This window comes from Leopardus geoffroyi, chromosome C3 (genome assembly GCF_018350155.1).
Source record: "Leopardus geoffroyi isolate Oge1 chromosome C3, O.geoffroyi_Oge1_pat1.0, whole genome shotgun sequence".
NCBI classification, from domain to species: Eukaryota; Metazoa; Chordata; class Mammalia; order Carnivora; family Felidae; genus Leopardus; species Leopardus geoffroyi.
Genome location: NC_059338.1, coordinates 74,928,139 through 74,951,043, shown reverse-complemented (window position 1 = coordinate 74,951,043; position 22,905 = coordinate 74,928,139). Strand labels below are relative to the sequence as shown.

The following is a 22,905-nucleotide window of genomic DNA, read 5'->3' as shown; positions in this document are numbered from 1 at the left end:
TTTAAAGGAGAAAGTAAAGGGGCGCCTGGGTGGCTCAGTCGGTTAAGCGTCTGACTTCAGCTCAGGTCACGATCTCGCGGTTTGCGAGTTCGAGCCCCACGTCGGGCTCAGTGCTGACAGCTCAGAGCCTGGAGCCTGCTTCCCATTCTGTGTCTCCCTCTCTCTCTGCCCCTCCCCTGCTCCCACTCTGTCTCTGTCTCTGTCTCAAAAATAAATAAACATTTAAAAAAATAAAGGAGAAAGTAGGTCAGCATATGCCTGGTGCATAGTAGGTGCTCACTAAATGTCAGGTGCCATAAACGGACTCTTCACTCTGAGTGAGAAGGTAATCACTCTCCTATCCCATAGTAAGCTCTGAATAAACGCTCAGGGGTGGGGCTGGGTCACTTACCCCTCCCTGGAATCAGTTCTTTCATAGATCAAATGGGAGATCTGGGGGGAATTTGATCTTCTTTTGTGTTCTCAGCACTGATTACTATATATCATCTTTTCCCAATTCTCGCCATGACCGGAAAGAGCCGTCTCCCGATCATACTGCATCATTTGCCTGCCAGAGAATTCAGAGATCCGGTTTTTCAGCACTGAAGAACCCCTCAGTTCAGCAAGGATGAGGCCGCCGGTAAGGTGGGGCTCCAAGTCAAAGCAGGGAGTGAACCCCAGGAACAACGCGCCTCAGGCATTCAGAGTGCCTCACACAGCCCAGGGCGCACTCTGCCCCCTCGCAGACTTCCAGCTGAGTGCTGTGGACTGAATGTGTCCCCCCAAAGCTCCTGTGTTGAAGCCTGACCCCCAACGTGATGGGTTTAGAAGGTGGGGGACCTGGGGGATGATGAGGCCACAAGGGTGGGGGGCCCCATGGGTGGTATCACTGCTCTTACAAAGGAGACCCTAAGACCTCCCTTGCCTTCCACCACCTGAGGACACTGAGAAGAAAGCCATGTATAAACCAGCCGGCAGGCCCTCGCCAGATGCTACGTCTGCAGGTGCCTTGGTCTTGATTTCCCAGTTCCCAGAACCAGAAGATATAAAGTCCTGTTGCTTATATGCCACACAGTCCATGGTGTTTTTGTTCTCCTGGCCCAAAGGGACTAAGACGCTTGGGTGGCTTTGAAGAAGTTGTCAGATCGTCTGAGTCTGTTTCCTTAACTGGGAAAGTGGAGTGAGTAATCCCTCGCAAGGCTGTCGTGGCACTTCGGTGAGGTGAGCCGACAGAGCGCCCCCAGGGAAGCTGCCGCTTGGGAGTTGCTCGGTCAGTGTCAGCAGCCCTTGCTGGGGACCAGGAAGGGAACCTTTTGACTCACGTCCTCTGTGAAATCCCCAGGAGCCTCACAGCCTGGCGAGAGCTCTGCCACTTTTCCCGGAGCCCCACGACTGCCACCTGGTCGTAGAGGACCAGGCATGTGGCGGGGAGCAGCCCCTCTCCCGCAGGGGGCAGGTCAGGGCAGCAGATGTTGGGAGACACCTGCTGAATGAATAAGGAGAGAAGCCCCCTTCTCTCACCCCCCCCCCCCCCCCCGCCCTGCACTTCCGCAGGCCCGGCCACGGCCTCCTTAGCAGGGGCTGGGCACTGCTGTTCCAGAATTGCCTGGGGACAGAAGGCACCAGGTCCCTGCTGCTCTGGGCTCTGCACCGCAGAGGGCCTGGGGGGCCCAGCTGGGAGCAGCTAGCAGAACTGACCACCCCTGTGCAAGGCCCTCTGAAGACGCAAACGTCTGCCGCGCGTGCTGGGGCCCTGTACCCGGACGTGCCCCAGAGGCTGGGAAGCCCCGGGCAGCGGGAGCGGCTGGGGGCCCGCCTGGGGACGGGGTGACTGGCCAAGAAGGCCCTGCAGGTTCCATGGACTAGACACCAAATGGTAAAGAGCATAGAGCCCGTCTGGGCCCCAGCAAGGCAGAACAAGCAGAGGAGGTTTTGGGGACAGTCCATCCTGGGTCCGAAAGCTGGTGCAGCACTGGCCACACACACGGTCTGTGTCCTCGTGTCTCCTCTGCCACCAAGGCAGGGATAACAGCCCGCCCCGCAGGCCGCCACCTCGAGGATCTCGCACATTCCTGCAGGCAGGGCCGCGCTCAGCAGGTGCCTGTACCTGGCACGCCCAGAGGCCCGGCGCCGGTGGGTCCGTGAGGGCTCTCTCATTTGTGAAACTCTCTGATTGTCCTGCCTGCCTGGGGCGGTCCCGGCAGGGAGGTGATGGGGTTGGAGGGGTCAGGTTATTGCTCAAGAGAAGCTGCCCCCAGTGAAGGGAAGGAAAGTGGGAGAGGGAGAGCATCTCAGTCAGACACATCGGACCCCATCCCTGCCTTTAGACTCTGCAGCTCCACAACGGGGGTGCAGGTACTAAGCCCCTCACAGCTCTCTGCCTCATCCGTGTGGGGCGGACGGCCACCACTTGGCAGGCGTCTGGCCCCTGGAGGCTCCCACGGAGCAGCGGCCTGTGTTCAGACAGCGTGCTGGCAATCTGGGTGACACGTGCCCAGAGACTTCCCCTCAACAGTGAGAACAGCAGAGTGGGCCTGCTCCCCTAGAGCTCTGTCAACTGTCCCTAGACACTGCCACCTTAAGCTGGGTTTCCCTTAAGCCGTTACACGTGGGAGAATGTTTTTTTCTAGGTTTTGAAAAAGCAAACATATGCTCTCCTTTCTGGTTCCACTTTTATGGGTTTCGATGAATAAAAACAAGGAATAAAAACAAAGACTTAAACACGACGAAGCTTTGAACAAACAAGCAATTAACCCGGTGGTAGCAAAAGGGCACCGAGAGAAAAGAGGAATTGCCTGCAATAAAGAAAAGGCTGGGAAGGAAAATGAAAAACGTTCCCGAGGTAAATGGACTCTGATGCGAGGCACCGCGTGATAAAGAAGCAATTGTTTAGTGCAGGAACTGCAGGGGTCCACCTCCCCCCAAATCACGGGGTCAGCTGAAACAGGTCGCATCAGCAACACCGTTAGCCATGGCCCAGGTCAACTGTGTGCACCTGTTCCACACCATTGCCCACTGAGCTCCCCGCCCATCCTTCTCAGGTCTGCACTCAATGGACCTTTACTGGACTCCTCAGGCACGATGCTCACTCCCGGGTCTTTAGTGGGTCTGGCCAAGGTGCACAGGGCCCATCTAGGGACGCTTTCTCACCAGCTTGTGACCAATTTCATCCGGTTCATGCTTCTGCCCCTAAGGAAGCCAGGAGCTTCAGGTTTACTTATTTGCAGCACATTTTGTGGAAAGACAGAAGGATTCCCTGTTGGCTGTGTGGATCCCAATAATGAACAGGATAAATCCCAGCCTCCCTAAAATGTAGTGTCTAGAGAGAAGCAGACGCATAGATAAGCAGTGTCGGTACTGTGGGTAAATGATTAGAAGGGAGAACTACAGGGCTTGTGCAGGAACACAAGGGACATCTCTCCCTTATCCCCCTGAGGAGCAGTCAGGGAGGGCTCCCAGAGGAGGCAAAGCTTAGCCTGGATTTGAAGAACAAATAAAAGGTGGGCAGACACAGGGGGAAGAAAGGGCATCCAAGGTAACTGGATGTGTAAAGGTCAGGGGGCCCGAGTCAGCCCAGTTCCTTCCGAGAATCTTGGCTATTCCAGGATGTCAGGAGCCACGGTCACTAGCTGGGAATGGGGTAGGCGGGGGAAGACCAGGCTGGGTCTGTCGGCCACGTAGCAAGGTCTGAGTGTCCTTCTGCGGGGAATGGAGAACCATGAAGGACTTCAGAGCAAGAAAGAAACACAACCCTGTTTCTATTCTGAAGGTCATTCTGGCAGTGGGGAGACAGGAAAGGGAGGCCTGGGAGATGAGACTTGCTAAGGGGGGGCAGGGGTGGGGGTAGGCCTCGGGCCATGGTCCACTTGAGAGGTGTAGTGGGGGGTGCCTCAGTGAGTATCTGGGTGCAGGAGCTCAGGTGGGAAGAGAGAAGAATCCAGAATGCCCATGGCCACATTTCAGAGATGCTCCGAACCTAGCATGTTCTTAAGCAGCAAACAGCCAATCTCCCGGGAAAGTTGTATTCCACCCGCAGTCATGAAACTCTCGGAACATTCAGTTATGAGCGCTAGAGGGACCCTCAGAGACACTATGTGGGACGTAAGGTTATGCGGGCAGGGAAGCTGGGCCTCAGAGATGCCAGGGGTCTGGGAGCAGCAGGACCAGCCTAAGACCAAAACCTCCAACCGCCTTGCCTGCCCTCTCCCCTTCCTGGCTGTTTTGGCCCGGTAAGCCCTAAAACCTGCCAGAGTCATCTGAGGGGGTGTCTGGAACTGAGGCTTTTAGGAACCCCATTTTTTCCCAAAGGGCAAACGATTCCAATTACCCAACTGTATTTAACTGGCAGGTCTGAGACTCCTCTCTCCATAACCCCATCCAGCTTCCACATGGTGGGGCTTCCGGACAGAGCCAGTAGGATCTCCGTGTGCACAGCACTGCACCAACAGGGCATGGGTGCCGCATGTGACGGGTGCCTGCCTGGGCTACGATTCACCTCCTGGGAGCCTTGGAGCCCGCAGAGGGGGAGGGGAGATTTCAGGAAGGTTCCAACGGCTGCAGACAGATGCTGCGGATTCCGAACAGAGTGCCCGCTTCTCTCCAGTCACCAAACAGACTGTCAGCAGGATGCTCCTCATATACCAGAGGCTGAAGAATTTGTTCCCACACAGGTGTGCACACGTGTTCCCCGGACACACACACACACACACACACACACACACAGTGACTCTTCCCAGCAAGAATCAATTATTCTTGGGGCGCCTGGGTGGCTCAGTCGGTTAAGCATCCGACTTCGACTCAGGACATGATCTCAAGGTTTGTGGGTTCAAGCCCCACATCGGGCTCTGGGCTGACAGCTCGGAGCCTGGAGCCTGCTTTGGATTCTGTGTCTCCCTCTCTCTCTCTCTCTGCCCATCCCTTGCTCACACTCTCTCTCTTTCTCTCTCAAAAATAATAAATATGCATTAAGAATTTTTTAAAAAAGCATCAGCAGAAAACACGGTTGGGCTCTTTTCCACAGAACGAAACAGGACGGCAGGCAAGCCCATCTGACTTGCAGTGACACAGGAAGATTCGCTAATTCATCTGTGACTTCTTCCTTCCTCTCTCCTTTCCTTCCTTCCCACGGTCTGCCTGCCTGAACGCACCTGTGCCTCAGTTTCCCCAACTACAAAACACAAAACAGTGCCTCTCTCGTGTATCACGAGGGTTGAACGAGAGCACATGTGCAAAGTGCTTGACACACTGTAGAAGCTCAGTGAGCTCGATTTTCACCATTACTGTTATTAATGTCCCTCTTGTCACATCTGTTCCCTTCTAGGGACACACACACACACACACACACACACACACACACACACCAGATCGTGAATGATTTCGGCCAGATCCTGCTGTGAGGGATTCCCTGCTCACAAAGTCAAACACGGAGAATGCAGCAGGTAGGAATCTGCCTTCAACACGGACTTCAGTGCACGGATGGGGATTGCCAAGGCAGCGAGTGGGAACACTGATGTCAAACTGCCCAGAAGCTTCGTGCCAGCCTGGGCAGAGCAAGGCAGCTACGGGTATATTCCCTGCAAGGGAATGGGGTTATGAAAGCAAAGAGGAGGAGAGCCATCATCATCTCCCGGGTTGACAGAGGGCCCTGGGAGGGACGGCTGCTCACTGAACACACCAGCGGCACCCCGGGCACCAGGCACCGGGAGACTAAAGCCGTCTTCCTTCCAGAGGCGCTTGATGGGGGAGTGGGGACCGGGGACAGGGAGGAAGAGGAGTGGGGGAAGCGTGTGGCACTAAGCGGGCCACCCCGGCAGGTGACTGCAGCTGGATCCGGCCGGGAACCGCCAGGAATTGGGTCAAACGTAGACCTTGGAATGAGGGGCACTAAAGCCGGGCTGTTTCTTCCCCCAAGACACTGCCTGAGGGCCGAGTCACTCTGGGACACATTTCACCTGCTGTGCGAGCAGGCAGGGCCGTCTTCTACCTATTCTAGAAACGTCCCTCGAGCACGAACACGCAGATGCTAGCATCTTCTGGTGGACCCTGACTCAGCAGCGTCCCAGGAGAGTGTCGCCCGGACAGCTCCTGGGAAGCACCTGGTTCTGACCCCTCCCAGCCCCCAGCGGAGGATGCAGACCAGCTCCGGAGCCACACAAAGAGGGGGTGCCTGGCCCCCCTGCACCTGGCGGGGCTGGCGGCCTGGATGTGGAGGAGACTCCCCTGAGATCGTCACTCAGAGAGTGCTTTGCCGGGTGCAGGCCACAGGGAGGAGCACACCCTACTCCCACGCTCGTGGCTCTCAGGAGGGTGGGAAGCCCACTCAGCCGTTGCCACGTCCCCTGTGCACCCCGTCAGGCGGGGACAGCCTGGGAAGGGGCGCTGCAGGGGGATTTCTGCTGCCGGGGGCACACTATCTCCTATCACCCCCTCACTGATTTAAAAACTCTGGCTCTGTCTCTCACTCCGAATGCACTGATCTCTCCATTCCTTCGCTCGCCTGGCCCATCATTCACTTACTCGTCCCCCAACTCGTTCGTTCTGATGCATTATTTAGGGGCTCCCGTAGGGTCACCACCGACTCCCAGATGGAAACGGGACGGCTGCTCACAGCTGGATGGCCCGCAGGAGGGGGCTGACGCCTGCCCAGTTTGTGTGATTCCTTCCATTAAGCTTCAGCGGAGAGATTGGCGAGGCCAGCCCTGCGTCAAGGAGGACCGCGCTCAGGGCCAGCTCAGGGCGGCATGGTGAGCCGGCGGTCTCTCTCTTACCTGTGATTTCCTTGCTGTCGCCATTGGTGTGCTTAAATCGGTCTCCTTGCACACGGACGCTGGGGCACAGCACGTCTGAGAAAAGCAAGAGAAGACAAGAGCTGGATGAGCAAATGCCACCCACAGTCACTCTGGGGAAGGTGACAGCATCCGGAGCCCCCAGCTCCCGGCGTGGAGGATGGCCAGTGCCTGGGGCACACGCGGGGGCAGCGCACACGGCTGACAGGTTTACGCCCGCGTGTGCTTGTGGAGCACCTATTCTGTAAATACCGTGCCCTGTACTGGGGGTGAATCACAAACAAGGAGGGTCCCTACCCTCAAGGAACTCAGTCCCCCATTAGAGGGAGTCAGACACCAAAAGTGACATGATCAACACAGTGTAATAAGTGACAGGATGGGCGTGGTTGCTGGGGGATCTGGGACACAGGTCTGACACCTCAGCAGGCTTGGGGAGGTCAGGAAAGCTCTTCTGGAAACGGTGGTTCTCGAGGCTTCCTTAATGGAACAGTTAAGACCTAGCCAGACAGACGAAAGCCCGAGAGCGGCACCAGCAGAGGGAACATTTATAAAGGCTTGAACACACACATACAGATTCCAAGTTAGCGGTGCCCGTAGAGCGGGAAACGTGCACTGGGGGCCCACCGGCAAGGTGTCGCCTGATGGTACCCCGAGGAGCCTCAGGTCCCATTCCAACAGAAGAAAACTGCTCCACTGTCCGAAGGCAATAGAGTAAGTCTTACAGAAGAAAATAAAAGCAAAACTTCATTATAGGATATTACGTTAATGTCTCATATTAAGGTCTTCATGATTCTTCACTTAAAAAAAATGGAAGAGGCAGAAACTCAGTTGCCCTAAAAATCTCAGAAAGAGCACCAACTTAGCGTTTTAAAAAACTTTTTTAATGTTTATTTTTTATTTGAGACAGAGACAGAGCACAAGAGGGGGAGAGGCAGAAAGAGAGGGAGACACAGAATCGGAAGCAGGCTCCAGGCTCCGAGCTGTCAGCACAGAGCCCGACATGGGGCTCGAACCCATGAACCGCGAGATTGTGACCTGAGCCGAAGTCGGACGCTCAACTGACTGAGCCACCCAGGTGCCCCCCAACTTAGAATTTTAAAGTCCTTGATTCAAGTGCCAGGCTCCTGACCAACTGGCACAGTATGTTGGGTAAGTCCCTTAACTTCTGTCTCCGTGCAAGTGTTTCTGACGGGGAGACCTTATAAATCACGCACTGAGCACGGGGCTGCCTGGAGGGCTGGGCCACCTCAAGCTCGTCACAGGACTGGCATGAGGGAGGGTGGCCGTCAAAGTCAGCACCTGAGGAATCTTGCTTTCCTTCGCCTAGACCCTGCCCTCTCCATGTCACTATTCTAACCTCCCCTCATTAGACATTCCCCCATCTGTTCTGTGTGCAATGACCTCTTTTCATATTCAGGGCACACGTGCTTCAGCGCAGGGCCGGTCTGGGGCCCCTTTTACCATCAGCAGCCAGGGGAAAGCACAGAATCGTCCCCGATTTGGGTGGAGGTATTTTTCATGTTTATCTTACAAGGCACCGCGAGGTCCGACGAGCCACATGGAAGGGATTATTTTGGAAACAGCACCAAGCTGTCTGTCTAGGACCAAATACAAGAGAGGATCCAGGCCCCGTGCAATATTTAGACGGCTCCACCCAGGACGGCGGCAGCTGTGGGGTGACCATCAGTTGCTTGGAAGGCTGCCAGTGAGACGGGCCGTGGGTCATGCGTCACTGCGAATGCACTGACTCAGAAGGTTCTATCCTTGATTATGAGCAAATCTCTGGAGACTGATGGCTGGAGCTCAGGGCAGGCAGGGCCACTGAGCCTTGTCTCTGAAAATATCCCGAGGTTGTGACCTGATTCCCAAACCCAGATGTGCAAGGACAGTCCAAGGACCATGAGCACAGGTAAGACGGACGCTCTTTTCAAAGACATTAGGACTTTTGCCCAAACCGCTTTAAGGACTCGTTCCCCAAACCACCTGCCAATCCCCTTTTGGGGCCATCTCTAATGCTTATACATTCGAGAGGATCAAGGGGCAATTTATAGCCGACTTAGTACGTCAGGACAAATGGTTCCCAAATTACCCCCTCCAGCCAGGCTTTGCAGGGATGCTGGGGTCTCTGGGTTCACCTGCTTGGCAGGAACACAGGGTCAGCATCCAAAGTCCCTCTCAGCCTATAACTGTATCTGTTTGGCCAAGATATTTCCACACTTTGCATAATGATCTATTTATTTCCACATCAACTCATTTACTTCAACTAAAATATCTGAGGTCCCGAAATGTTCCATGCACAGAGCTAGTTCTAGGGACCCACAAATGTGATAAAAGACAAGTTGCCATCCCTGCCCTCAGGGCACTCATGGGCTGACTGTGGTGACTAGGGACAGAGTGACATAAAGTGTCAGAGCTGCCCGAGTTCGTGATGGCTGGAAATGACCAGTGACAGCTAAGCCGAGAAGTCACTACTGGATGGCCTTTCAGGCACGGGCTCCATCGTGACGCTGCAGAGAAGTGAGAAATGTCCCAGACCCAGGCTCCTGCCATGGAGGGCTGACAGACCCTGTCACCTGTGCTACCTGTTCCCTAAAAGAATACCCCTTTCACTCCAAACGGCACTTTTCGGCCCAAGGAGAAGAGCTGTGGCTGGCTGGCGGCCGGTCTTAGCCAACAGAGGTTATTCTGTCCTCCACCTTTTTAGCCTCCCTTGCTGCTAGGGACACACACGTGACCCAGGTCTGGACGAGAAAATAAGTAACCGAAGTTTGCTGTGGTTGGCAGAGGGGTGGTCTCTCAAAAAGCCTTTGCTTTTCCTGATGAAACGGGACAGACAGGGAGATGCACTTGGCAAGGTGACTCTCCCTCCTCCTTAGATGGCGGGACATAATGTCTGCAGGACTTCCAAGGACAACTGAGGAGACAGGGACTTCCAACAGCAGCAACCCAAGGCTGGGTGAAGAGGGTAAGAAAGACACACTTCCATTTGAGCCAGAGGAGCGGTTTGTTTTGTTGTTGTTGTTTTTTTGTTTTTTTTTTTTGTTTTTTTTTTTTTTTTTTTTTGCAGTTGAGCGCATCCCAAACCTGCACACATTCCCTTTTTTGGGAGCTGCACTGATTTGCCAGGCTCCAGAATTTGGAAGCTGCCTCTCTTTCCAGATGCCCAAGGGCAACTCAAGAGGGTGGTAAGAACGGGTACATTACTTTCCTGGTAAAGGAGCCACAGACAGACTGGATTATCTTCACTATCCCAGTAAATATGGGTGTACCTGGAAATCATTCAGTATCAACCTGAGAAGCCGTTCTGGAATTAAGGATGGGGTAAGTCCTCAGGGTCCAACATGTGTACTTAGTTCTTGGTTACTTGGTCAATTTTCCTTTTTGAAAGAGCAAGAATATGACTGATCACCAAGACCTTCTCCCTGGGAGCTGATTTATGGTCATTCTTCCTTGGTCTTTGGGTAGGTAGAATATTCTGGACTTCTGGAGAGGAAAAAGATCTCCCTGCCCACAGAACCACTTCTATTTCCCCCCGAAGCTTTCAAGAGAGGCCAGCTGCTGATTGACCAGAGCTGCTCTCTCAGAGGGAAAAAACCAGGAATTCACTGTAGTTTCTGTGGAAAAACACATCAGCTGTCCTCAGTTTACCACATGGCAGAAGGGGAAAGTGTGCTCGCACAGGATGCCCTTCCGCTTTGCGCTGACACGCCCACACTTCCGTCTAGAGAACACACAGCTATGCCATCCCCAGGCTCTCAGCCAAGAGTGTCTTCGTCTGGGAAAAGAGAGTGCCGGCAACTATTGACTGCCTACTGTGTGCCAATCTCCCAGCTGGAGATTTTACCCCCAACAACCACTCTCGGGGATAGATTTTTCCCCCCATTACACAGATTTAAAAACAGAGGCTAAAAGGTTAAGGAACTCCCCAGGATGAGAGGACAACCCGGATGTGAAATAAAGGTCAATCTACGTCTAGAATCTAGGAGAAGAGACGGTGGCTGCAGTCAAGGCAAATCAGCAGGACCACAGAAGAGGGAGCAGAGCCCGAGGTCTCGGTGAGCAACAGACAGGAAGCCTTCAACTCATCCAGCACTTCGCAGTGACCACTACTCAGTCCAGCCAGCCCCAGACGAGGTGCTGGCATTCCGAGAGGGCGGGGGAGAGGCAGAGGAGGAAGGAGGTGAATCAGGTACCAGCAGGCATACAGAACAGCTCCCTCGCTGCTCCGAGGCCAGCCAGGAAGTCACCCTCACTCTAGAGAGCCAGCCGACATTGCACCAGGCTCCAGGGCCCGGGACAACGTGAGTAGCAACTATGACCGCAATGCCAGTGGCTCCCGGGGACAGAGGACCCACACGTCCAGTACGGCACTGGTCGTGCAGACTATTTCTGCTCTGCTGGGGGCAGTGGGGTCTCCGTGATCAGCAGATGGTCACGTGTAGAGGCTGCTGGGCACCAGACACCGTCCTGAGCATGTTGAGTGAATCCACTTCTCCCTTTAGCTTCAAGGGGCAAGTGCTAGTATCTACAGATGGGGAAAGAAAGGCCTAAAGAAGTTAGTAAATGGATGGTCCAAGGCCGCAGAGCCCCCTAACAATACAGGCGGCTCGATGAATCCAGCATCTGGCTCCCGACCACGCACCACGCAGTCTTTCCGCAAGTCACCTGCTTAAGTCACCCAGCTGACGGGGACCCAAGTTCGTCCGTCTCCAAAGCCTGCACAGACAGACGGCCGGCTGCTACCTCTGACGGCAGCACCTTCCACTCACGAAGGGCCCTGACTTGTTGTAGACGGGCCTCCTTACCCTGCACCTATAGGATCCAGGTGCTGGCTAAATTCTGCCCGCGCACCTGTTCGCTTGTGACCCTTTACAGCAGGCTCCGAGCTGGGTACTGGGGACCCCAGAGTGGACAGACAGCAAGATGGCTACCAACCCCAAACAGGGACCCGTTCTCTCTCACAGAAGCTACTTAGACATTGCAGCCTGTGAGCTCCTACTCTCCAGTCCTGTGCAGCTGACACCCCACAAATCCCCAGCGTTTCCATCATCCAGACAGGCTGCAGGAGTGGAGGGAGTAGGTCCTGCGGGAGTCGTGAGCACGTAAGCTGAGATCACAGCTCCCGCAGGCGGGGCTTTGCGTTGGCTGCTAACTGAGGCGTCCCATCTGGCACCAATCAGTGCTGCTCAGCAAGCCCATCTTGCAGATGAGAGAACTGAGGCTACGACAGCCGAGACGACCCACTTCAATCAGGCAGCTCGTTTGCAGAAAGAGGGTTCAACTTGGTGTGACGCCAGCACCTTCTTGCTGGCTCCCACAGACACACATATTGGGGCGTCAGGAAGGGCACAGGATATTTAGGCCGTGGTTACCTCCGGGAGGCAGAACTTGGGAGTGATTCTTTGTTTCCTCTTTGTATCTTTGTATTTTCAAATTTGCTTTAAAGATTTGAATGTGATTTACTAGTGCAGTCTTTTCAGGTTTTTGTTACTATTATTTTGATCTTTTTAAGGTTTGTTTATTTTTGAGAGAGAGAGCATGAACAGGGAGGGACAGAGAGTGAGGGGGAGGGGCAGAGGGTCTGAAGCATACACTCGGCACTCACAGCAGAGAGCCCAAGGTGGGGCTCGAACTCACAAACTGTGAGATCATGACCTGAGCCAAAGGCAGACACTCAACCAACTAAGCCACCCAGGCGTCCAATTACTGTTATTTTTTAAAAGCGGGTCTCAGCCGGGCCCTGGGACACTGTTGCTGGCCAGCAGGAAGCTCCGGGGGAGGGGAGGCAGGAGGGCTGGTGGCTGTAAGCACCGTTTGCAGAAGTGAGCCTGGGAGGCCTGGAGGCCTGCTGGGCCTGCACCAGCTGACCTGCCAGCCTCGGCCGGCCGGGAGAACACGAGGCCGCCTCCGCTCTCCCAGCCCCAGCCCGTGCTCGCTCTCTGCGGGAAGGTGAGGCTGAAACAGGGCCAGAGGGAGACCGTGCTCTCCACTGCTGATGGGGAACGTGGCCTGGAGTCTGCAGACCTCGCCTCTCTGACGTCAGCTGCCCCTCGTGCGTGCTCCCAGATCTGGAAATAGGGATGTAAGTGTGGGGGGCATCTCCCCACCAGAGGTAATCCTGCAGCTTAAATGGGATAGTGAGTGGGAACTTCTTGGCATGGTGCCTGGCACCTAATGAGTGCTCATTCATTCATTCATTCAGCCAATACATTTTTGCCAAGGGCCTGGCACATACCTCCCAGCATGAGAAGTGAGTGCAAACACGTGCCCTGGCCTCTCGGTGGTCACGTGCCTAGTGGAGGAAGCAGAAGGCCAACAGAGACAGAGAAGCCAGCGGGCCATCAGCTACGCTCCGTGCTGTGGAGGAAATATGTAGGGGATATGTCCGGGTGCTGGCCGTGGGGGCCAGGGTGCATGTTGGATACGCTGGTCTGGGAAGTCCTCTTGGCTGGGTGACATCTGGGTTGAGAGCTAAGAAGGGCACAAGCCAGCCACAGCAAGAGCAAACAGGCAGCAGGTAGCAGCAAGGAGCACAGAGCCCTGAGGAGGAAGGGGCTTGGCTTGCCCTGGGGTGGGGAGGGAGACCAAGCCCTGTGCTGAGTGGTTCGAGGAGACAGGAAGGTAGGAAGACGCCAGCTCAGGAAAGCCTGGGGACCCAAGGCAGGCTTGCAATTCAGGCCAATGAAGAGATGTCTGCCAGGGAGTTAAGAGTGGGTGACTGAGTCCAGGTAGTAGGTGATGTAGTTAGCATAAGAGTGTGGCTGCCCAAGAAGGGTGGGATTTCAGAGGTCCCTGGTTTCCTGGGAACTCCCTTCCCTCGGGGGTGCCCGTGGGCTGGACACCAGCAGGTGTCAGCACAGGCCCCGAGGACCTCCTCTAGTTGGGGGCAGGAGATGCGGTGCCATGGGAACTCGGAAGGGCACCAGAGCCCTCGGCCAGCACCCAGGTGCCACATGGGTCCGGGCCACTTTGGCCTAGCAGGCTCAGCTGGCATCTGAGAGGCACCAAACCTAAGTGCAAACTTTCTTTCTTTCATCCCACGTTTAATGAATGCCTACTATGTACCTGGCCCGGAACTGCTCCGGGGTATAATGGGCCCAATGACAAATGTGCTGTCCTCAGGGAGGTGCTGGCCAGTGGACAAGATGGAAATCGGCCAAATAAGGCACTGACATCTCCAGCAGGTGATGAGAGCCAGTGGGAAGCTGTAAGGCGAGGCCAGGATGAACACAGCGGGCCCCAAGCTGGTTGGAGGGTCGGGGACGCCTCCACTGAGACTTGAAGGGTGAGCTGGAGGAAAGCAGGTCGAAGCAGCAGGAGAGTGACCCACTGTGAGCTCACAAGACTCAGCGATTTGTCCCCAGGTCACAGAGCTCAGCATCAGGGATGCAAAATCCAAATCCAGGTCTGTCTGACCCCCACTACCTCCGTCTTTGGACCACGGCAGGCTGCGGATCATCGTGGGTCAAGTGATCTGTCTGTCCAACAAGGGCTCTGGGGACCCTCAAGAAGCCCTTAAATGAGCAGAATCCATGAGACGCTCACAGGACAGGTGGGGGCAGGGATCAGCAATGTGGGGTCTGTGGCCAGCGGTGGGCAGGGGCTCAGGCAGTGCAGCATCAGGACTCAGACACTTGTGTTCTCCTGGGACGTTAACCATTAGGGAGTGGAGCAGGACATGAATCAATGATTCCCGAGTGTCCACCACGGCAGGGACATGATCACTGCCTGGATGCCAGGGAGGCCACAGGGAACAGAAAGGGCAAAAGTCCGTGCCCTCCTGAAGCCCACCATCCAGATTTTACTTAAGTCTCTCCACGGCCTTCCGGTGGGTTGGCCTCTCCCAGTTTGCAGCTGGCACTGGGGCTCACTCACAGAGGCTCCCCGGTCCGTCTAAGTCACCTTGCGGTGAGTGGCAGAGAAGGAGGCAGACCTGGGCCTGGTTGAAATGCACACCCCATCCAATCTGCCCAGTGCACCCCAAAGTCTGGCAGGAGAAGACGCACAAGGCAGGAAAGGTCAGCAGCTGAGCTGGGCTGCCAGGGGAAATGGAGAGACTTCTAGAACCAGTATTCTTACAGCACAACGCCAGCAGCCAGAACTGAGGATCAGGAAAGGGCCTACAGGATGACCCTACGGTCCAGGACTCTGGTCTTACAGGGAGGAATCTGACGCCAACAAATGCCCCCCGGTGCCACCCCACCCGAACCTCCCTCCACCACGCCTGGTGCACGGCCACAGCCCCCCTCCCACCCCTCAAAGGTCCTCTGAGGCCAAACCCAGGAAACACCAGCAGCCGGGAAGCGTGTTCTACGGGAAAGCTGGGCCTGAGGATGACGACATCCAGCTTCTAACGCGGAACTTTTCTCCCCAAAGCTTTGCCTTCTGACTTTGATGCAAAACCTCTGACCCAAATTCGCTGCCTGGGGGCAATTTTGTCCGTCCCACCCGAGCGAACACCTCCTTACGCTTCCTCGTGGCTGTCTCTGTACTGTTGGCTCCTTTGCAGGGAGTGAGCGGCTGCCTCAGTGCACGGCACCCTCTGTCTTTACAGCCTCCGAGGCTAGTTTTCTCGATTCCAGAAATGGGTCCACGCTCCGGACGCCCACCCTTCAAGGTCCCCAGGGGGATTCGTGAGCGAGTACAGGAAGCAGCCAGCTCAGCACTCAGCCCACCACCGTCTCCACCAAGCGGCGATCTGCCTTTCCCTCCTGCCCATTCACACAGTGCGACGCGGTTCTGGGGGGACCGTCACCCATGCCCAGTCTGCCGACAGTCACCCACAACTCTGGGCTCCCGCGAGACCCGAGGAGGAGGGGCACCCCAAGGGCTGCCTTACAAGGTGCAGATCCTACATGACAGGCTGCTGTACAGACCACACAGGTAAGGACACAGAGCCTCCTCCTTCCCTCCAGGGATTCTGAGCAGACAGAAACATAAAAACAAAGGAGCAGAAAGATGCAAACGTATCACATAAATCCAGGGGGGTTCTCACAAGATATTTCACTCTGCCCCAAGGAGAGGAGACAAGAGTCCCTGTAGGAAAAGGGAGGAGGTAAGAGACAGGGCGTGAAGAAGGCCCGGGTTCTGGCAGCAGAGTTGACCCTAAGTCACTCCGTGGCTGGGACACAGCACCTCCCCATGCGGTCCCGGGAAAGCACAGGGCAGGCGGAATGAGCCCCAAATGCCTCCCCACAGGGACATTCTGTGGTTCTCAGCAGAGATGGGCAAACAAGATAAGGTGCGATTTCTTTTTCTCTAGTTACAGCCACATTCCCTCCATTAGCATGTGGCCTGGGATCAGACCCATCTGAGTCCAGGCTCAGGGTCACGTCCCCACAATCAGAGCACCAGGGAAGAGCAGGGTATCCTGGTTCAGTCCTCCCGAACACCTTATGGGAGCAGACGGCAAGGCCGGGACCCATTCACTGGGTCCTGGGGGCAGAAGGGGACCTGGCCGGCCCAGCTGCTCATTTGTTCCCGGCCTCTCCCCCAAGCACTGGTGGAGGTGGGTTCTGAGAATGGCCACTGGCTTCATTCCTGCAGCGGGGGGAGAGCTTTGGTGAGGCTGGTGGGAAATCACAGCCAGATGTCCAGGAGAAACTGCTGGGCAGCCTTTACACCTCCCCCTGGACTAATGCAGCTGGCCAAGGCAGAGCTGTAACTAGAGATGAGCTGAGGCCAGAGGACATGGTGGGGCCCCTGCCCACATGCCCTCCTTCTGTCCAGGGCACCCGCTGGGGCTGCACGTCCCATCACAGACTGCCACCGCCCCTAGAGGTCTGCAGCCAGAGGGGCCAGCCTGGGGTGGCATGTGGAGGGGTCACCTGCCTCCGTGCTCCTCCACAGCTGTGGTTCTCCCCCGCCCACAGCCCGGGCTCTGCTGCACCTGCCGCCCCACACCTGGAGAATGAAGCTGATGGGGCTTCAGGGGCTGCCATTCCTTCTCCGCGTAGCTGACCACAAACCAGCTGCCCAGTCCCTCCAGCCTCTGGCTTCTCACGAGACCATTACTATGTGCTGGGCTCACCGTTCAACTCTCTACCCACACTTCCTCGTTTCCAGCCAATCCCTCCACCCACCCACTCCCGCCCCTAAACCCTCTTCTTGGGGAACACCGCCCCATATGCCCATCTATGCCAATTTCCTTCAGCATAATGCCCTCAAGGCCCATCCATGTTGTTGCAAAGGTAGGATTTCCTCGGTTTCTTATACTCCATTGTACGTCTACACTACCACCTTTTACCCCTCCATCCACACGTGGACGCAGACAGTTACGTTGTCTCCACGTCTTGGCTTCTGTAAATAATGGTGCTACGAACATGAGGGTGCAGGTATCCTTTCCAGGAGGCAATTTCACTTCCTTTGGATACATTTCCAGAGCTGGGATTGGCGGATCATAGGGTAGTTCTATTTGTAATGTTCTGAGGAACACTGTTTTCCAAGTGTCTGCACCAATTCACATTCCCACCAACAGCACACAAAGGTTCCCTTTCTCCTCCTCCTCACCAGCACGTGTTATTTCGAATCTTTTCAACAGCCCTTCTGACAAGTTCATGAGGTGCTCTCTCATTGTGGTTTCCCTCATATTTTTTACATGCTAACGTTTTAATGTGTTGTTTTTTTTTTCCCCCTGAGACAGAAGTTCTGTGTGAACAGGGCTGTGCCTGTCACGTGAAGCTCCACACCCCCATCACCTGCAGCCAGTTTCCAGCTCCCGGGAAGCACTTAATCAAGACTTCCAGAACTGATGGATAAAATGCTGTAGCAAAACGATCGGATGGGTTTCTCATTCCTATGTTTCAGATGAGTAACTGAGCCAGACAGCTCATGTGACTTCCTCAAGGGCATATGGGCAACAGAGAGCACCTGCTGTGTGCCAGGCGGCTCCCCTCTGGGCCAGGCAGCACCTACTGTGTGCCAGGCGGCTCCCCTCTGGGCCAGGCAGCACCTACTGTGTGCCAGGCGGCTCCCCTCTGGGCCAGGCAGCACCTACTGTGGGCCAGGCGGCTCCCCTCTGGGCCAGGCAGCACCTACTGTGTGCCAGGTGGCTCCCCTCTGGGCCAGGCAGCACCTACTGTGTGCCAGGCGGCTCCCCTCTGGGCCAGGCAGCACCTACTGTGTGCCAGGCGGCTCCCCTCTGGGCCAGGCAGCACCTACTGTGTGCCAGGCGGCTCCCCCTGGGCCAGGCAGCACCTACTGTGTGCCAGGCAGCTCCCCTCTGGGCCAGGCGCTACTCCAAGCATCCTCTGTACTTCGGTGTATTGAATCTTCACGGGAGCAGCTGTCTTATGATAGACAAGCCAAGTGCAAAGATTACACGACGAGTAACAAGATGATAAATAGCAAACACAGGACTTCAACTCTCAGCTTCCAGAAGGGGGGCAGGGAGGGAAGGAGGGAGAGAAAGAGAGAACATTCTCTCTAGCCTAGAATTTTAACAGGCCCTCACTGCAAGGTTACTGGCTCCCTCTTTCTTTTCTTTTCTTTTTTCCTCAATATTTATTTTATTTTTTTTTCCTCAATTTTTAAAAACTGCAGTGTAGTTGGGGCGCCTGTATGTCTCAGTCAGTTAAGCTTCTGACTCTTGATTTCAGCTCAGGTCATGACCTCACAGTTCATGGGTTCGAGCCCTGAGTCAGGCTCTGTGCTGACAGCATGGAGCCTGCTTGGGATTCTCTCTCTCCCTCTCTCTCTCTCAAAATAAATAAATAAACTTAGAAAAACTGCAGTATAGTTGGCATACAGTATCACATCAGTTTCAAGCGTACAACATGGCGATTTGACATTTTTATACATTGCGACATGACCCCGCTATAAACGTAGTTACCACCTGCTCACACAGTTATTACAACAACATGGACTATTTTCCCTACGCTGTACTTTTCATCCCCATCGCTTATTTACCTTATAACTGGAAGTTGAAACCTCTTCATCCCCCTTCACCGATTCCATTCCCCCCACCCCCTCCAGCAACCACCTGTCCGTTCTCTCCCCCGCCTGTTCAAGCTCCTAGACCAGGGAGCCGAAGAAGCCCATGGGAACCCCGCTCACTCCCACCCTCCTGTTCACCATCTTCCGTTGTATATATCGCCTCTGTTGACAACAAATTACTTTATCTAAAAAAAACATGGTTTTAGGTGCTTGAGGCCCTTTGTGGCGTCGAATCCACAAATGCCTCGTGGACCACAGAGCTTTAGACTCCCTTGGGCCAGGCCCAGTTGCCTACCTAGTGACAATAGAATGTGCCGCACAGGCTGATCACCTGTGTGATGTCAGGATAATCCGTTGCTGAGCCAGAGTTCCCAGTCAGACGTTCCTAGACACCCCTTCTAGAATGTGCACCAAGGTGTCGCTCTCACGCAAAGCAAGGAGGAGGGTGAGAAGCTGGCCTGCACGGGTCCAGCCGGCCAGGGCCCCTCTCCCTCCTGATCCCAGCACAGGGACCTGGGCCTGATGTGAAACCATGAAGACTTCTGCGGCCCATTTTACCTCCAGGTTCCAGTGAGCAGAGAATTGCGTCAACGGGTGATTTTCACCTCCAACGACTAAATTTCTGCATTGAGGACACCAGGCGAGGAGGGTAGGAATGTGGGAATGGGCCCCAGGAGCTGGCTGCGTTCTCTGCCTCCTGTATGTTTACTCGTTAGTCTTGTGGCCTCTCTGCACGCTGGCTGATGCCCCTCTGAACCAGGGGACCTGGGGGCAGTGAGGACCGGCTCTACACTCACTCAGGCCATACACTCAACATTCACAGAATCTCCGCAATGTGCCTACGTGGGAGAGTTCTGCATGCTGGTTTCCAGATGAGGAAACTGAGGTTAAGTCCTCTGCCCAAATCCACACAGCTGGTAAACAGCAGAGTAGCGTGCGTGTGCATGCGTGTGCCCTGTGTCTTAGTGTATGTGTGTGTCTGTGTGGGGGTGGGGGGTTGGATGGTGAACTCAAAGAAACCAGAGCCTATAATTAAAAGGACAAAGACAGACACGTTTTACAGCAAAACAAGTCACCTAGAACCTGCTTTACCAGCAGATTTCCTTCCACTTTCCAGTTAAATGTGAACTTGTATCAGAAGCATTGCAATTACTCAGCCAACTCTTCTTGGAAAGCCCCTAGACGCTGTGTAACGCCCGGGTCCCACTTGCTCTCTGGCAAGTATGAAGTTCAGCTAGGATGAGGTCAGCCGCAGGATGTGAGAGGCTCTCAAAATTGCACTTTCTCCAACGTATTTAATTATACGGATGCATATTCCTATACAGACATATATAGAGAGGCTGTGTGTATGCATATTTACATTTTGCAAGTAGTACTAATTTAGTTGTGGCCACTAGATTGTACCCCTGTTTCAACTCTAAACTAAAACCACCGTGTGAAACACGTAGTCCAACCTCTGTGAGCTTCTAAAGCGCCTGGCATGACATAACCCCAGTAAATGAGATGGTCTTGCCCATGTGGGTGCTTACGTGGGACGGCACCAGGGACAAGGGGTGCTGTGGCTGGCACGAGGCCCTGTGGCAAGTCAGTGCCATGGGGAGGACACTGATTGGCATCTGACCCAGGGCCCTGTCCAGTCCAGTTGGGATGTGAATCCTTGTCTGAGGCCAGGGAAGGTAGGAGGCTTTCTTAAGGATCTTGGGTGACCCCTAAAAATGACAAACAGAGCAGGCATCCATAATGCAGCTGCACACATGGGGGTAGCACGACTGTTGACTGTGCTAGAGGAGAGGGAGCCTCTAAGGGGAATCCCACTCACCCCATTCAACACCCAAGGAGGAAACCGAGGCCTCCATAAAATATCCTACTCAGGGTCACAGAAGACTTAGTGACAGTGACTTCAGATTGCCAGCCATCGTCTCAGAACACACTGTCAGGGGTCAGCAAACTTCTTCTGTAAAGGGCCAGAGTGCAAATAGCCTTTGTGGGTCATGCACTCTCTGTCACAACTGATCAGCTCGAGGTTGTGGTGGGAACACAGCCATGGACAATATGTGAACAGGCTGGCAAGCCATATTCCAGCAAAACTTAATTTGAAAAACTGGTGCCTGGGCAGATTTGCTCTGCGGGCTGTAGTCTTGCCTTCCTGAATGGGCCGGTGTCCATTACAGAGCTCAGGATCCATGAACTTCTAGACTCTGCTAGATTCCCTTCCTGTGACAGAGGGCTCAGATCCTGCCCCGTCACCTTTGGGCACTCTGATGTTTGGCAAGTTCTATTTCATACAGGCTTTGCATAAAAATCGTGCAATAACACCATGATAATAAGAACCACAGTCAATGAGCTGCCAGATTGGTAAATATCATCTCAACTTACACACGAGGAAATCAAGTGTCTGAGAGGTGATGCCCTTGCTGAGGGGTCCCCAGCTGGCAGGTGGCAGAGCTGGGATTCCACTCCAGTTCCCCTGCCTCAGATCAGGGTCTTGGCAATGCAGAAACTATGAGTCCCCTGCGTACAAGCTCCAAAGGGGGCCTTTTAAGTGCATATTCCCCCTGCTCTAGGGAGTAGGTGGTACTATTACCATTTCCATTTAACAGGGAAAACTAAAGCTTAAGAAAGTAATCTGTCCAAACAGAAACCTGGACTTAACCCAGGCTTTTAGATCTGAGTCCCATCTGCTAAACGAGAAGACTATAAAGTCACATCTCCTGAGGGACAGAAGGCAGGATCCGAACCCAGGCCTTCCCTGAATTCTCGTCCTGGACTCCTGCCCTCCACCCGAAACGATGCTTTCTCACAGGGGCCATATTGCCTCCCAGGGGCAAACACTGCTCAAGGGAGGGGGTGAGCAAGTCAAGGAGATCCCATGGCTTGGGCCCACCCAAGCTCAAGCAGCATAAACAGACTGTATTCAATCTCAGAGAAGGAGGCAACTGGGAGGAAAATGCAACATTTATACAGAGTCGTTTAGCGGACATAACAACAAAAAAAAGAAAGATTGAGAAACACCGCCCTAAGTGAAAGGTAATCAACTCAATCACCATTCCAGAAAATAGTATATGTACACGTGCACATATACATAGATAAAATTTGTGTATGTGTTATATGTAAGTTATATATGTATACACAAATTTCACATGTACACACATGCGTGTATATGTGTATACACGTGTGTTTCCACACATGTACATATATACATGCATGTGCGCTTATGTACACGTATGTATGTGCATGTGTGTATGCATGTGTATATACTTGCATGTATGTGTGCACATGTGTATGTGTACATGCATGTCTGCATGTATGTAAGTGCATATGCATGCATATGTATATTTGTGCATGTATACATGTGTGTATATATGTGTATTGTGGATACATTTGTATTTCTATATGTGCACATGCACATATACATATGCATATGAATATGTGTGTGCACATGTGTGTATACATGTTTGCATATACGTGAGTGCATATGTGTGCATGTATATACTTGTGTGCATTCACATGTGCATATACTTGTATGTGTGTACACACATGTATTTGTATGTGAATACAGCTAATTGTGTGCACACACGTATGTGCATATGTGTGTGCATGTGTGTATGTGGGTGTATCTGTGTGTGTGTGCGTGTGTGTGTGTATAGCAAAAGCAAAGTGCATAGCATGTGCTCAGGGCCACCACTGTGCCCAGTGCTTCCCATGTCCAATCCATGAGACCCCCACGACACTCCACAGCGTAAGAATGGTGCCAGCATCCTCTCTGTACGCCCGGAAGGAGGCTGGAAAGACGCTAGGTACCTGGCCTGACTTTTCAGAGGGCGGGGAGGCAGAGCTGGGCGTGACGAGCGCCAGCTCCAGCGAAGTGGAACTGCCCTGTCTGAGCACACTCTTGGAGGAACCGCCTGCAGGCACACACATGCAGGCACATGCGGAGTCCAGCACGAGGGAGACAGTACGTGAGAAGCCAGGACCCAGAAATAACGTGAGTGGTAGTCCGTCCAGAGGGTGGAGGATGTGACCGCACACGCTCCCCCCCTTCCCCAGCACAGTGGGACACACTCCCTGGCCCTAAGGGGCTACAGGCAGAATGTCCAGTTTTGACACATGGGTCTTGGTTTCAGGAAGAGACAGCAGTCAGGCAGGGGCACACACTGAACAGCTCCCAGGGACCCTTTCCAGGCACGGGCCTGGCTGGGCACAGCTG

The 22,905-nt window shown here is 54.2% G+C and overlaps 1 protein-coding gene across 3 annotated transcripts in view; it reads right to left on the bottom strand.

Moving 5' to 3' along the window:
• The window catches only part of COL22A1 (collagen type XXII alpha 1 chain), a 261,626-nt gene that overhangs the window by 204,990 nt on the left and 33,731 nt on the right, over positions 1-22,905 (bottom strand). For all 3 annotated transcript variants that reach the window (XM_045453570.1, XM_045453572.1, XM_045453571.1), the window contains exon 4: positions 6,747-6,821. In XM_045453570.1, the coding sequence (XP_045309526.1) occupies positions 6,747-6,821 (75 nt within the window). The remainder of the gene's footprint in view (positions 1-6,746; positions 6,822-22,905) is intronic.